Source organism: Meles meles, chromosome 10, assembly GCF_922984935.1.
Source record: "Meles meles chromosome 10, mMelMel3.1 paternal haplotype, whole genome shotgun sequence".
Lineage (NCBI taxonomy): Eukaryota > Metazoa > Chordata > Mammalia > Carnivora > Mustelidae > Meles > Meles meles.
This window is the reverse complement of record NC_060075.1, coordinates 93,238,239-93,254,563: the sequence shown is the minus strand read 5'-3', so window position 1 is coordinate 93,254,563 and position 16,325 is coordinate 93,238,239. Positions and strand designations below refer to the sequence as shown.

General features: G+C 37.1%; 1 gene segment (V, D, J or C); it reads left to right on the top strand.

The window, feature by feature from the left end:
- Positions 1–578: 578 nt before the first annotated feature.
- LOC123951548 lies at positions 579–16,325 on the top strand. The segment is given in 5 exon segments: positions 579–603; positions 698–748; positions 9,380–9,709; positions 14,105–14,152; positions 15,928–16,325. Coding segments are annotated over 5 exon segments (637 nt in total).

Below are 16,325 nucleotides of genomic sequence, written 5' to 3'. Positions count from 1 at the left end.
ATCTTTTCTTTTCTTTTCTTTTCTTCTTTCTTTCTTTCTTATTTAACTTTCTTTCTCTTTCCCTCCCTCCCTCCCCTTCTCTCCTTCCTTCCCTCTCTCTCTTCCTTCCTTTTTTCCTTCCTTTCTCTCTCTCTCTTTCTTTCTTTCTTTCTCTCTCTCCCTTCCTCCCTCCCTTCCTCCCTTCCTTTCATCCTTCTCCCTCCCTCCCTCCCTTTCTCTTTCTTTTTGGTTTCTTCATCTCTATTTTCTATCAGCATTTTCCATGATCGCTGCCTCCATCAAAGCAGATATTTAGATCAATTATTCTGAGGAAAATTTATAAAATATCACATGCCATGAAGCTATATTCAAGAACTTATAATGGGGAGCACCTGGGTGGCTCAGTGGGTTGGGTCGCTGCCTTCAGCTCAGGTCATGATCTCAAGGTCCTGGGATTGAGTCCCTCATGGGGCTCTCTGCTCAGCAGGGAGCCTGCTTCCCTCTCTCTCTCTCTCTCTCTGCCTGCCTCTCTGTCCACTTGTGATCTCTCTCTGTCAAATAAATAAATAAAATCATTTTTTTTAAAAAAAGAACTTATAATGGCCTTGAAAGGCCAATCTGCCAGTACAAGGTTTCTACCTGCTGGCCCTGACATGAACCTCAGGAGAAGGCTTACATTTATGTAGAAGCGCTAACTAGTGTGGTAACCGTTAACCAGGCTGGATCAAGATATCTGTAGAAGAAACTAAGCTTATTATAACTTCTCCTGGTAAGTAACTTTGTTATTTTTATATACTGTGAATGAAAAACTGATAGGTGCTTTTTAAAAAAATGTAGAATCAACTTAGCATTTAGACAGGAATTTTACAGCTAAAAAATGTTTCCATATATAGTGACAAAATTTGTCACTATATATGGAAATAAAACTACTTTGTGAATGTTTTTTTTATTTCCTTGCTTGCAAGCAGTTGAAATTCTACTTGTAGAAAATATACACACAAAACTATGGATGCAGCTGAAATTAAAATGTATCTGAGACCATGCCTGTGACATATTTGTGCAAGTTATTTATTCAAGATGTTTTTCATGTAGGTGGCCTTTTAAGTGAGTCACTGGTTGATGAAGTACCTATAATACTGCTCCTTTCTTAATGAATACTGTTCCTTTCTCTAATAATCTGCAAAGCCTATGTTATTAGTTTTGATCTCATCTTTAAGAGCAGTGCAAAAAATTTAACTCTTACAGTGGATAATTATAGAACTTCAATAAATCAACATAATGTTATTACTCTAATTTCTTAGTGGGTAGGCTGAGTTGTTGGGAGTCAGATACCATACTGCCTTGTTTCTGGGTCTTGTCTCAGTCCTTAAGAGCATTGTACGGGGGATCTTCTTATTCCAATTTCACTGATGAGAGTTCAGTTATTTGCCTACATTCACATGACTAGTTACTATGGCAACGTTTGGGACCCAATAGATACTTGTTTGTTCCTTACTGTATGGTCTAACTATTATATGCTATGAGAAACATTAAGCTATAAATGTATTCTGAATATATAGTCTTTTATAGTCTGACCTTTTAAATAGACTATGCAGTTGAATGTGTAATAGTGATAGCTCAAAATTTGTATGATTCTTCATGCAGAAAACAATGCTTCTGTTTCTAATCATGGCACTAAAATTGTTTCTCTTCTTCCCAAGACATCAAGTAAGTCATGTTGAATATGCGTTTATTAAATTCTCACAATGTGACGATTAGGGTATTTTTATAAAGGGACAAGTCCTTTCAACACCATTCCTTTCAATCTTTCTGCATGGGATCAAATCTGCTGGGACTCTGGAAGCTGGCAGAAGAACAGGAGCAGGTGTGCTGTATTCGGGACTCAGCTGCAGAACTTGGAGCTGCCTTTGCCCTCCTGCTGGGATAGCAGCAGAAAGACCAAACGGAATTAAGATCTTCTGATGAGCAGCTCAGGGTTTTAAATCAATATCCTGGAACTTGTTGGGGTAATTTGAAGTTCTAAGGAACAGTCTTTCAGCAATAAATGGGTTAATATTACTCACTCTTTAATAACTCATGTGTTCTTGTATCAGTGAGGGCTGAATTCTGGAAAGAATTTAATTTATAATCAAGCCAGATAACCACTCTTCAGTGTGTAGAGATAAAAAGTATATATATATATATATATATATATATATATATATATACCTATAGAATACTGAACATTCATATATTAAATTTTTAAATATTAACTTAAAAATTATTTAATTTTTTAATATTTCTTAATATCATTTCCATCTTTATTCTTGTAAAAATCACAGAAATAGTAACTATAAATTACACTCTAGGAAAAGAACTGATATGATATATGAAAACCTTTTAAGAAAAAAGATTTAGAAATTTTAGGAACATGGTGACAAAAGATAAAATCAGACACTCTAATGTGTGTGATTGAGATGGGAAAGACAGACCCAAGCTGTCCAGGCAGAAGAGGGGTCAGGTCATCCATTCTTGACTGTGTTCATAGCTAACGTGATTTTGCTTGAGGTTCATCTTTATTTAATGTTAGCAGTGTCTATTTATATATATTTATAGAAATATTGAAAGATTACAGAGACATTTTAAAGGAGGCACACAGGAAGTTTTCTGTAAAAGCTTTTCAGACAGTGTAGCTGGAGTAGCTGGTGGTACAAAAAAGTGTTTGGTCCTGGCACATTTCTCAGGGTTACAGGTAAGATATTTTAAAATTCTTCCCTATAAGGTAGGGAGAGGATGTAGGTGATGTGAGTCGGGGGGTGGGAGGCAGTGTAGGTCCTGGTGCTGGCTCAGAGTTCTAGGACTGGTCCGAGTTTGGTCATAAATAGCAGTGGGTTACTAGGAGAGGTTGTTGACTCTGTCCCAGTCCTGGGGGTAGTTGTGCCTGATCTAGCTTGGAGGACATGCACAAGGAGCCAACTAGCTAGAGCATCTGGAGTTTCTAAGGGGTGGAGCCGTTAATCCCTTAGGGGTTTCTGTGTTGAGAGATTTGTAAAGAAATTTGTGTATCTTATTTATTAGATTCTAAAAATAACCAAAGGAAAGGAATGAACAAAAAATTGATAAACTTGCATTTTTCTGTGAAGGCAATTCATATCAGGTATCAACATATTTAACTACACAAACATATCCAAGAATTTCAAAGCTAGGTTTGGTTTTTTGAAATTTGGCCTAGTGAATTTTTTCATTCTTCATTAGATTTAGAGATAAAATTTTGCCTGGATGAGGGAGAACATCTCACACAGATGTTTTTACCCTACAGGATCTAGTTGAATAAGTGTTTTCAAAGAATTTTCATAGGGCTGGTGAAACTATGGAAAAATGAAAGGAATGACATATTTTGGTGTTTTTCTTGCTGTCACCATAGGCACACATGGATTCACAAATTGAAAAGCAACTTTCTAGTCCTGTTTTTTTACCAATTAACTGCAATATAAACTTCAGCAATCTAATTAAATAATGGTGACACAGAGGTAATTCAGAAATCCTAAAAACTTTTTTTTTGGGGAGACTGTGGTGCAGAAAAAAAGGTGGACTGTGAGTCAGGATCTATTACATTCTATACAATCATTCTTCAGCAAATAAATTTATATTCATTGGTTATCACTTTCTTAAAATTATAAAAATAATATATGCCCATAAGAGAAAAATTGGAAAAGAGAAAAAAATAAAGATTTATAATGACACATATTCTGTTAACATTTTCTGTATTTCCATCCATTCAGTCTGTCAATGTAGCCACCATCTCAAATAGATATTGTGGAACTAAATGAAATAAATATGAAAATATCTATTGCATAAGTTGGGACATGATCCATCATTTAAAAAGTCAGTCCTACAAATTCCAAGTATCACCCAGTGGAGTTCTTCTTAAATCAGGAGTGTAGAGAAATGTATTCATTTTGATCTAGTCTACAGGTCCCTTTAGAACAATTGGACAGTATTTGCAGAACACTTTCTAAGACTCATTGTTACATGTTTCTAAAAATAAGCAGAATGTAGTAAGCAATACCTCATATATTGTTAGCCTCAACCTAAGCCGATCTCTCACTTTCCAGTGGAAACTTCTGGATGTAAACCAGGAAGAGGTTTGTAATTGAATATATAAAATTATTCTAATGTACATAAAAATCAACTGTTCACTTATTAAATAAAATGTTTTATATTTTATTTATTTGAGAGACAGAGCATGCACACATGAGAGAGAAACAGAGAGCGAGAGCACACAGGAGCTGGGGAGAGAGCAGACATAGAATGAGAAGTAGACTCCCACTGATCAGGGAACCCAAGGCAAGGTTCTCTATCCCAGGACTCTGGGATCATGACCCTGGTCAAAGGCAGACTCTTAACAGAGGAGTCACCCAGTAATCCCTCAAATATTCACTTTTAATAGTGTACATCTGCATTGGATTATGTCTATAAATTAAAATTGTATTATTACAAATATCACCTGATAAATACTGCTTTTTGTGCCTCAAATTTCTGTAAAACTTGTGTTCAGATTCTTCACATGCATCTAAATTGTATACATTAGAACGAATTTCTGAATCATCTTAGGGTTGGAATGTAAATTTGGGGATACCTTTATGATGAGAGCACTGGATATTTAATTGGAAGAGACATTTATCCACTTAGAAAATAAAAGCATTATTTCATTTATTCTGTCATTATGTATATGTACAATGTAAGCATATAGTATAGAGACTTCAGTCTTTTTAGGTAATATTTACCAAATCCATATGAAACTTCTTAATTTTTTTTTTACTGGTACTACCTCTAAACTAGTTTTAATTGAGTTTATTTGAGGTTGATATGTTGTCCAAGTGCATTGCTTAATCAAAGTAGAGTATACAAAGACCATTGTTTAGAATGAGAAGTTGCCCAAACTGAACATTAGGCAATCTTTGTTTTATGAGGCATAATTTGGGGGATGAAAGCTTCCTCTTATTCTCTGCCATTTCAGTGTGTTAGAATTTGGAATGTTTTATATTTATATCACAGAGTGGGATTTGTAAACATCTACTCCCATTTTTCTTTTTTTTATTCTTATGTTAGTCACCATACAGTACATGAGTAGTTTTTGATGTAGTGTCTCCCATTTTTCATGTCAACTTCAAGGTAGACCTCACTAAACTATCAAGCTCCAGGCAGAAACAGAAACAAGCTCTAATATACAAACTGTGTCTCATTTATTTATACTCAGTACTCACATTTATATATATATTTATACTCATATTTATTCTCACTTATTTATACAGTTGGGCAATGGAATAAAAATAGAAGATCAAAAGCAAAAGGAAGTAGAAGAAAAAAGGCCTGTGATTATCTAGTACAAAGTGTAGGGTACAATTTTATGCTCTAAGGTAGGAGAAACATGTATTAGAATACATACTTTTTATTAACTGAAAAAAATGAAGCACACCAAATTTTCACACATGTTGTTTTCCCCACCACGAAACGAGAAAAAGACTTCAGTGCATGAGTCCTTTAGCAGGAATGCGAAGTCAAAGAGTGGGCATTTCCTCCCACATACATTTTGCAAAATGGAAGAAATGATCTTTAACAAATGCATTTCATGCTCCCACTGCATCATTACTGTGGGCATCATGACATTTATTGTCATTCACAGATGGTGACCTTCAGTAGACCTGGTCAGGCAGGTGACAGTCTAGCGATCTAACATGACATAGGTCCAATTGTTATCCCCAAATACTGCATTCCCTTTAGTAAGGAAAGTTTGGTCCCATGAGAATAAAATGTCATATTGGAGTAACAATAATCACAAACAAATTGCTAATAATTATAGTAATGTTAATTATAATTATAATGTCTCATTTTTGTAGCATGTTTAGATGTGGAAATCTTAGGAGAGATTTTTATATCAATCCTTCTGGTAAAGGTCGGCATAACTACATTGTGCAAACACTGTAACAGCATCCGACCTTGTGTCCAAGTGGACTTGCATGAAGTGCTCATGCAGAACATGTGTAATTGTCTTCAAATAATTTGACTCAAGAACAGAGTTGATCAGATAACTTGTGTGAGTTGACACATTGTCTCTTCTGATGGTGAAAGGGTGTTGTCAGAGTATCTGGACTTTGGACTCTGACGGAACTGAGCTCCAGCTCCAGCACTTGTTGCTTTTGTGAACTTGGGTGATTATTTTCTGGTCTCAGCTTCCTAATCCAAAAGATGGGATAACAGGATGTATGAGCAGGGGCATATGCAAATTAAATGAGAGACTGTAAATAAGGTACTTGGCACATAACACATAACAGGTGCTGCATAGATGTTGCCCCTTTCGAACCTAGAGGGAGAACTGCATCCGGTACGGAGAATTGTATCCAGTATGGAGAGTGGTGTGTAACCAATCATACTGAGAGAGTAGAAATTCTCCAGAGGATTTGGCTCTACTAACCACTCTAGTGGAAAATTACCTTACTGTCCACTGATATACAAAAAAACCCCTGAATTTAGAGGTATTTGCTTAACGGAATTTTCCCTCACTTGGCATAAAAATGATATTCAAATTTGGGATTTTTAAAAAAATTTTAAGTTGTAGCTACATTAACCTTAATCCTTTATCTTATGATAGCATGTCCATCACCAAAAATTTTGGGATTCATACTGGTATTCAGTAGAAAAACAACAAAATTTTAAATTTTATTTAGAAAATACTTAGGAATATATTTATAAATACAGTTACCACTATTTTTTTACTACTTTTAGATATACTTAGAAATGTCATCAATTGAAATTCATATTTACATGGGAAACAGCTTTAAGTATTTCTAATAAAAAATGAGAAGAATAAAATAGAGAAATTTTGAATTATATTAATATGCAGATTCAAAGTACCATACTTCATTGAAAATGTCATTGCATTTGGTTAATTTATATATAATTCATACAGCTTTATATTCATCAAATTTATAAACTCAGGCAATTTACCTGAAAAATGTTCTGATTATTGATAATATAAATGTATTAGAAAAAATTATTTATTTCATAAACCAGTTTCTATTTTGTAAATCAATGAAATGATTGTGGCCATAAAAAACACTCATAATAAGTTTAATAAAGAATAGTGAGGGGGTAAGGGGCGCCTGGGTGGCTCAGCGGGTTAAGCCTCTGCCTTCAGCTCGGGTCATGATCTCAGGGTCCTGGGATCGAGCCCCTGCATGGGGCTCTCTGCTCAGCAGGGAGCCTACTTCCTCCTGTCTCTGTACCTGCCTCTCTGCCTACTTGTGATCTCTCTCTCTCTCTCTCTCTGTCAAATAACTACATAAAATCTTAAAAAAAAAAAAAGAATAGTGAGGGGCATCTTGGCGGCTCTTAGATTAAGTGTCTGGTCATGATCTCATGATAGTTGAATTGAGCCCTGACCACTGTGTTGGACTCCAGGCTGAGTGTGGAGCCTGCTCAGGATTCCCACTCTCCTTCTTGTTCTACCTCTCCCCCACCACTCTCTCTCTCTCTCTCTCTAAAATAAATAAAACAAAATTGAAAAAATATGTAATATAATTCCACAAAATATAGGAACAAACCATATAAAATGAAGAGTGTTACTTAATGCTCAGTGAACTATCACATTGAAAAAGTTATGGCAGTTCAAGGTACCTTCTATCCTGAAAAGAATGAAACCCCAGGACTCTAGATAAAGAAATGTGACAGGAGGTAGGCATAATGTCTTACCATCCAGATTTTCCCAATCTCATGATTGGATTATCAAGTTCTTTACTTTGATGAATCAGAAGTATTCCTAACAGAAACCAAACTTCATAAGATGTAAATTAGATTCTTTAATGTATTGAGTAGCGACAAAAATTATGGGAATGCCGTGTACTTTGAAAAATAAGTCTTGCTTTATATAACATGCTTTTAAAATTAAAAACCAAAATTTACAGTTGAGGAAAAATACAGTGTCTTGTATTATAATCAGCAAAATACTATTTGTACTATAAGGAAGATGTACAAAATTAAAACAAGTGCATTATTATCTAATACCTATTTACATCATGAATTAAAATAACTCATCATTGTTTGTTTACTCATTTAGTATAAAAATCAGGAGCTGTCATGCACAGGCAAAAATTCTGAGGAATTTTTTTCCTTTCTTCTCAAAGGAGAAATCCTAGTCTTTTCTTAGGAAACGGCCCATGAAATTATTATTCTAGCTCCAAACTACTGGAAAGAGAAAATTAATAAAACATTGGTGTTTCAGTTTGAACTCAAATTGGAAAGGGTATTACTATTTATAACTTGAATCATTACTTATTAATAAATGTATAACCAAAGACTATTCCAGTGTTCAAGTGATATGCTCTTGAGAACCATGATGTTTCATTATATAATTTCACATTCTATTTACAAGAAACTCTGACCAGAGCTGTTAACATTATATCTTTGTAGGTGACTGTATTCAGCAGGTGAAATGAAAGAAAATTGAATTACAAGTTCAGCAGTCTTAGAGGGCAGATTCAGATTTGGAGGGAAATGCTAAGAGTCAAAATGTGATGTCTTGTTAGTAATGCTTCAACCTCAAATGAAATTCCAATATAAAATTAGCTTCTAGGGAACATTTCCTGAAGCAAAACAAAATTCTGACCATTACATTAATTGATTAGGTTACTCTAAGAACATTTCTGAAAATAACCAATACATTTTTTTAAATAGAAGTTTTGTGTATATGGCCATTTTGTTTCTAAATTTCAGGCGTTGTAAATTATTTGGAGGTGCAGCATTAAACATTGTCCTATTCAAAATCCCATGATGGTTCAGATATGAGAACAAGATGTTCTATAAAATCAGAAATCAAGGAGAAGAATTCTAGAATTCAGAAATGGGCTTGGAACCCCTATTTGTAACTAAAAGGGTAACTTGATAGATTTCCATTCAAACAAGTGACTGTACTGTTTTAAAATATTCTGTATTTTGATTTGGCTCTTTCCCTTAATGTCTGTGACTTTGTCAAGTTAAATAACCTCTAGAACCTCTTTTCCCATGGAAACTAAGAAAATAAGCACCTCATAACCCTCTGCGCATGAAAAGCTACAGCAAGCATTAATTCTATAGCAACTTTCCTCCCCTTTACTATGTGCTGGTCATTTCCAAACCACACAATGTTTGTGTTTCTCTAGTTATGTTTTTTTTAATGATTTTATTTATTTAGTTATTTGATAGACAGATCACAAGTAGGCAGAGTGGCAGGCAGAGAGAGGAAGGAATCAGGCTCTCTGCTCAGCGGAGTTCCATCCCAGGACCCTGAGATCATGACCTGAGCTGAAGGCAGGCTTTAACCCACTGAGCCACCGAGGCGCCCCTATCTAGTTATGTTTTATTGTTGTTCTATTTTCTTCAACAGATAAAAGTCCTGATGAAGATATTTCTCCCAAGCCCACAGTTTTTCTTCCTTCAGTTGCTGAGGTAGAAGTCCATAAGGCTGGAACATATCTTTGTCTTCTTGAGGATTTTTTCCCTGATGTTATCAAGATAGATTGGCAAGAAAAGGATGACAAAACAATTCTGAAATCTCAGCAAGGAGACACCATGAAGACGAAGGACACATACATGAAATTCAGCTGGCTGACCGTGACTGGAGCATCAATGGATAAAGAACACAAATGTATCGTCAACCACCAAAGTAATAGAAGAAAAGTTGATCAAGAGATTCTTTTTCCTTCAATAAACAAAGGTATGTGCACATAAAAATGAATACAACCACACAGAACACTTTGTTTCAAATGGAAAACCCTACCTTTTCTGTCAAGTATTAATGAAAACAAGCACATAGAATATTTTTGCTAATGTTGTTTTCTTTAATGATAGCATAAATGTCCCGGTATTTCCCAATAGAATTCAAATAGTATGGGCTTTGAAGGCACCTGGATACCTCACTTAGTTGAGCATCTGACTCCTCATTCAGCTCAGGTCATGATCTCAGGCTCTTGAGATCAAGACCGCCGTCGGGTTCCATGCTCAGCACAGCTTCTTCTTGAGTTTCTTTCTGTCTGCCTCTTCTCCCTCTGTTCTCTCTCTCCCAAATTAAATACTGAATCTTTTAAAAATAGAATGGCTGTGGAACACACAGAGAAAAAACTTAAAGACAAACTCACTTAGCCTTTCTCACATCGGTTTCATCATCCAAAATATTATTGTCACAGTGATATAGTTTCTACTTATTGTATGGATTAAATAACCAATACACGTGAAAGCGCCTAGCAACCTTGCAAATAAGAAATATTCAGAGAGGGGCGCCTGGGTGACTCTGTTGTTTAAACGACTGCTTTTGGCTCAGGTAATGATCCTAAAGTCTCAGGATCAAGTCCAACATGAAGGTACCTACTCAGCAGGGAGTCAGCGTCTCCCTCTGACCCTACCCCCTTTCATGCTTTCTCTCTCTCTCATAAATAAATAGATAAATAAATAAATAAATACAAACTTTAAAAAATTATTTCAGAGCAATATCCTCACTTTTTTTAATATAATTTTATATTATTTTTGTTAATGTTCCAAGATTCATTATGTACCACACTCACTGCTCCATGCAATACGTGCCCTCCTTTCTTTTTTTTTTTAAAGATTTTATTTATTTACTTGACAGATAGAGATCACAAGTAGGGAGAGTAAGGCAGAGAGAGAGAGAGAAGGAGGAGGAAGTAGGCTCCCTGCCAAGCAGAGAGCCCAATGCGTGGCTCGATCCCAGAACCCTGGGATCATGACCTGAGCGAAAGGCAGAGGCTTTAACCCACTGAGCCACCCAGGCGCCCCAATACGTGTCCTTCTTAATACCCATCACCCAGCTCACCTAATACCCACTCCCATCCAAAACCCTCATTTCCTGATCAGCCCCAGAATGATTCCTGATGGATCCCTTCTTTCCCTTTGGGATGGTGACCTTGCCTAAAACAATGGATACTTTGCCAAGAATTATCTTCTTTCTGCTCCTTCTCTATTGTTAAAAAGGTTCCTTTTCCTTTAATCCTTTTGAGTTCTGCTCTACTTCCTAGATGGAATGCTGAGAACCTCTGGGTGCTTTGAACACCTGCCGCTGGACTTCATTCCACTGCCAGTTGGTACATGTTGTCAATATGCCCTTGTCATTATTTGTATATGTTCTGGGTGGGTTTATGCCTTTCCCTGCCAAGAGGCTGATGTCCTCATTGTGGTGCAGACAGTGTTAAAAATGGGTTTCCCCTTTGGCAGACATCTTCTGTGAGCTCAGTGACTAGGGCACATAATTCACAGGGAAAATCACAGGAGCCTTTAGGAATACCTTGCAAGCTTCCTGGAATTGTCTCAGTGTACAAAATTCTGCTGATCCTTTCGATGTGAGTCCTCAGTGTCTAGTGCTCAAGCCTGTCATCATCAGATTACAGAAACCTTCTTAGAGCACAACTAAAGGGCCCACTCAGTCACAGGATGCAGCCTGGTGATTATTAAAAAATAAAGTGAGGATATTGCTCGGAAATAATTTTTTAAAGTATTTATTTATTTATTTATTTATTTATTTAGGAGAGAGAGAGAGATAGTGAGAGAAAGCATGAAAGGGGGTAGGGTCATTATCAGAGGAATTATCAGTGGTATTATCAGAGGAAGATAGCCCTGGACATTTCCAGTAAAAGAGGGACATTACCAAGTGTTCCTGTCGTAAAACTAGTAGTTGAACCTTGTACACATTCCTCAGCTATGGAAGTCTCCACCTGACCCCTAGTCCTGCACAGACACTGGTATTTCTGAATCAAATTGAGGGAAAGAGAAGTAGCTGACATCCAAATAGACTGCTTTCATCTAGACAGGGTTTCAAAACTTCATACTTTAAATATGAAATCCTTTCTCCCTCTTTCCTTTTCCTTTACTCTGTCAATGGCCTGTATCTCCCAGGTCAATGCCAAGGGGCCTAATCTCTGGAATTAGAGCTACCTAGCAGAAAATATAACCCTGGTCCTAATTTTTCTCAAGGTCAATAAGATATCTCATTGGTTGATTACCATAAAGTTATATTGGGAGTTAGTTAGGAATTACCAAGAAGCCATTGGGATTCACTCCTTTGGCTGGCCCTACTTCCTCGGGGAGGGATAATTATAAAGAAGTACAATCAAGACCTTTCCCTTCATTCTTGAAGTTGTTGCAGAAGCCCTCCTAGAGCAACGGGTAATCCCCCCCAAAACAAACAAACAAACTAACTAACTAACAAATAAACAAAACCCTTTACTCTGACCAAAGCAGTTCTTGAAATTAAAATAGCCCTTCATTATGACTCGGCTGAGCAAGACTGGATCTTTGCTGTAGGCAACACCATGTTCTATACCAAGTTGAACACTATGGGGAAAATTAAAATCCAATAACATCAGATCATGGTGCAAGCCATGTGGCTTAACAGAGTTACTCCATTAACAGGGTCTTTCTTACTTATTTGATTTTAATTGCTTCAAGTTATGAGGACTATGGCAAACATGAGGAACTCTCATGGCAACTCTCTTTTCCTGTATCCTCTGGTCAATGATCATTTTTCTGATTTTTGTCTTTGTATGTATATTGGGTGCCTTTGTGTTTTGTTTTGGCTTCTACACTATAGGTAAATACAACTCTGATTTTGTGTGTGTTCAGATGGCTCTAAATGTGACTTGGTCTTCATTCTATCCCTGCAAAGAAGTTCACATTCAGGGGTGAATGGGTGGCTCAGTTGGTTAAGCATGGACCTTTGGCTCAGGTCTTGATCCCAGGGTCATGGTATTGAGCCTTGCATTGGGCCCCCTGTTTACTTTTTTATATTTCTTAATTATTTATTTATTTGACACAGAGAAAGTAAGAGAATGTGAGAGAGAGAGAGAGCATAAGTAGGGGGAGCTACAGGTAAGCAGAGGGAGACGGAGAAGCAGGATCCTCAATGAGCAAGGAACCTGAAGGGTGGCTGGAACCCAGGACCCAGGATCATGAACTGAGTCAAAGAAAGCCACTTAACCAACTAAGCCACCCAGGTGCCCCTGGGCTCTCTGTTTAGTGGGGAGTCTGCTTCTCCTTCTACCTTTGTCGCTTTCCCCTGCTCATGCTCTCTCCCGCTCAAATAAATACATAATTTTTTTTTTGAAAAATGAGCATCCTTAATGAAAAGGTCATTTGCTAAGATGAAAGACTAAGATTTCTGGAATAGATCGTGTTTGACAGTGCACAATGGGGAATTATGTTCGATTTCTATGGGGTGTTTTACAAGGTGCTTTTCACATGCTCTCACTTATCTAAATGCCCACAACCATCCTTTGAGGGATGGTTCTAACAATCACTGGTATGATTTTACAAGGTACATAGACTCTTTAAATCTTATTTCCTTCTGGGTAAGACAGAGTCCTCCAAATTCACCTTATATCAGTGTAACTGGGGGATCAGATGGCATAATACATGTGAAACTTTAACACAGTGTTTGGCACAGTAATAATCATTTAATAAGTATTAGCTTTCATTCATATTGTTGTCATGTCTGCAAATACCACCACTCCAGAAAATCATGTGCGGTATCTGGGGATTCTGAAGCTTGTGTGATTTGAAAGGTAGGACTGCTTTCTTTTGCTTAGATGGGATATTGACCTAAACATGTAAGATTCTGCTGTGATTCTAGGGTTGGATGGATTCATCTTGGTAACAGCACTTCACGTCAGCAGTGGGTACTGAGGACTGTACAGCAGCCAGTTTCTGGTTTTTTTCCATTCAATAAGTTTGAATAGGACACCTACTTTGCAGTAGGCAGTGTGCTAGGAGCTATGAGCAGAGAAGGAAAACAAGATAGTCTTAAGCATTTACCCTCGAGCTGTGGGGGAAAAAAAAGAAAGAAGTGCATAATTCATGAAGTTCAACATCTTCATGTGCAGAAATACAATTTTGAATTGATTTACTGAATTACACAGATTCAGAACAATAAATTCTGGAATTGTGGGGCTCATATTAGTAAAGGCTCTCCTCTCTGCTTACAAATTCTTATCTATCATCTACCTATCTATCATCTAATTATCTATCATGTATCTATCCACAACACAGTCACACATCAATTAATAGATTTGAACAATTGAATAATACTTGCACTCATTTCTTTCAGTGCTTGCTGCTATTAACTCCACAAAATCTTCTCTGAATGATGAAAATGGTAAGATTTTGTCTATGTTTGCCTTTATGTTCTGCTGTAGCATTTTTTTCTCCTCATCAACATCATTGAAGTTCCCTGGCTTCAGGGAAAAACCTCAGAATGGCTGGATCTTGAACAATAGATTGAGTGATATTTTAAGACAATCCATCATCTCTCAGGAATCATCATCACACAGTAAATGCTGGTTTGGGTGTGAGAGGACTATAAATTAGGGGTGCAGGGATGTGCTCTGAATTATTTCAACAATGGAATTCATTCACCTGTGACCTTTGTTACTACTGGCTGAGGAAAACAGGATATGAATTGCTTCTAGATTTTTTTTTTTCAGATTGCTTCTAGATTTAAAAAAAAAAAAAAAGTTCTTGCTGGAAGTTAATAACATGAACTGACCTGAGAGCTTCTCGTACAGGTGTGCTGCACTGTGAGTGCATATTGTTTAATTCTCCTAATACTCACTGTGAAGGATTTTATTCCCATTTTACACAGGAGGACAATGAGCTAAATTTATTTGTCTCCATACCACACAGCAAGATCTAGGGCTTCATCCCAGATCATCTGAATCAAAAATTCATATACTATCTTAGTTTTTATTCTTGCTCTAATCCCCAAAGTCGAGACCCTGAGACAGGTGTACACATGGGGAGGGGTGTGAGTGCAGGGCTTCTGGTGCCACAGAGTGGACGTAAACTCCACTCTTTTAATTATCAGTTCCATGTCTACGGCTAAACTATTTACATTTTCTGAGCACACCTAAAATGACGCAAATAACATCTAAGTCATAGAAGATATAACGTGACATATGTGAAAGGTCTAGCATAGGGATCTCACTTAGCTGCTACATTGTAAGTACTAGCTCCTGGCATTGTCTCCCCACATATGAACAAAGGTAATGATGAAGAGCATTGGCTCTAGCCCTACTGATCCAACCTCCGTGTCCAGGATCAAGGGACTTGTGGGCTCTAACCATCATCATCACCATCTTCATTATCATCATCTTAATTTGTAGTTTTGCTTAATCATTTTGATGTCTTTGCTATTTTGTGTGTGTGAATATACAGATCTACAGAGCAGCTGAGGAAGTGTTCTTAAATGTAGTGTTGCTGGGATTGAAATCTGGTTTCTGGTACTTACTACTTGCATGAAATCAGCCCTTCTCTCTCTATCCTCGGTTGATTTGTAAAAATGAGAGTGAAAATAATAATAGGTTATTTAAACATTAAATAAGGTTTAAGCTTTGCATACAAAGTTGCTAAAATAAGTAACAGCTACTTTGTACTTAATGGATATTGCCTCTTATTCTTTTTTTTTCATGATTCAGATTTATAAGACCCAAACACAATTCTGATGTGTTACAAAGTCCAGACATTGTATCTGTTTTAAACTAATTACTATCAATGAAATTTCTACAGAACTTATATTGCCTCGTATTCTTACTTCAAAACATGGTAGGGAAGAAGGAATGTTAAAAGCTATTTATCACCAATGACTTTTTCCCATTGGATTCATTCATAAGCACAACCTTACTTTTTATTCCTTTGGAAAGTTCTAGGTGAGTTTCATAGATGTTTGAGTGACTTGACCAGCAAACTGTGTTCCAAGTTGTCTTGGGGACGGTGGTGGTGGAGATGGTGATGTAGGTGTTTATTCTCCAGTTGTGCTGGTGTGAGTGTGTCACTTCAAGCTAAGTCATCAGAAGTGTGTACAGTCACACTTTGCCCATTAATAAGTCCTAGCCTTTCAAAACAACACTGAAATTAATAAAATGCTCCTTTTAGACACCCTGCAGCTGCAACTTGGGAACACATCTGCCTACTATACCTACCTCCTCCTCCTCCTGAAGAGCCTGATCTACTCCGTCATCATCGTCATCTGTCTGCTTGGGAGACCAGCACTCAGTGGCAATGGGAAGAGTTCCTAACACATGGTGGCACAAGGTGTCACTTCTTGCCATTGGCTAGTGTCCCTAAAAGTGTCTGCTGAGTATCTAGTGAGACTTCTTTCTGAGATTGGGTTCTTTCAGGTCACGTGTGTCTTTTTCTTGTGTCATTATCTGAGAGCAGGCTTACAAACCCCTGGGCAAACAGAAGCTTTCACTCTGCAGCTAGAACTAATCTTGCCATGACTCAGGGGTGGGGCCAGCGGGCATCCACAGAGTCTTTTGCACCACCCCCTC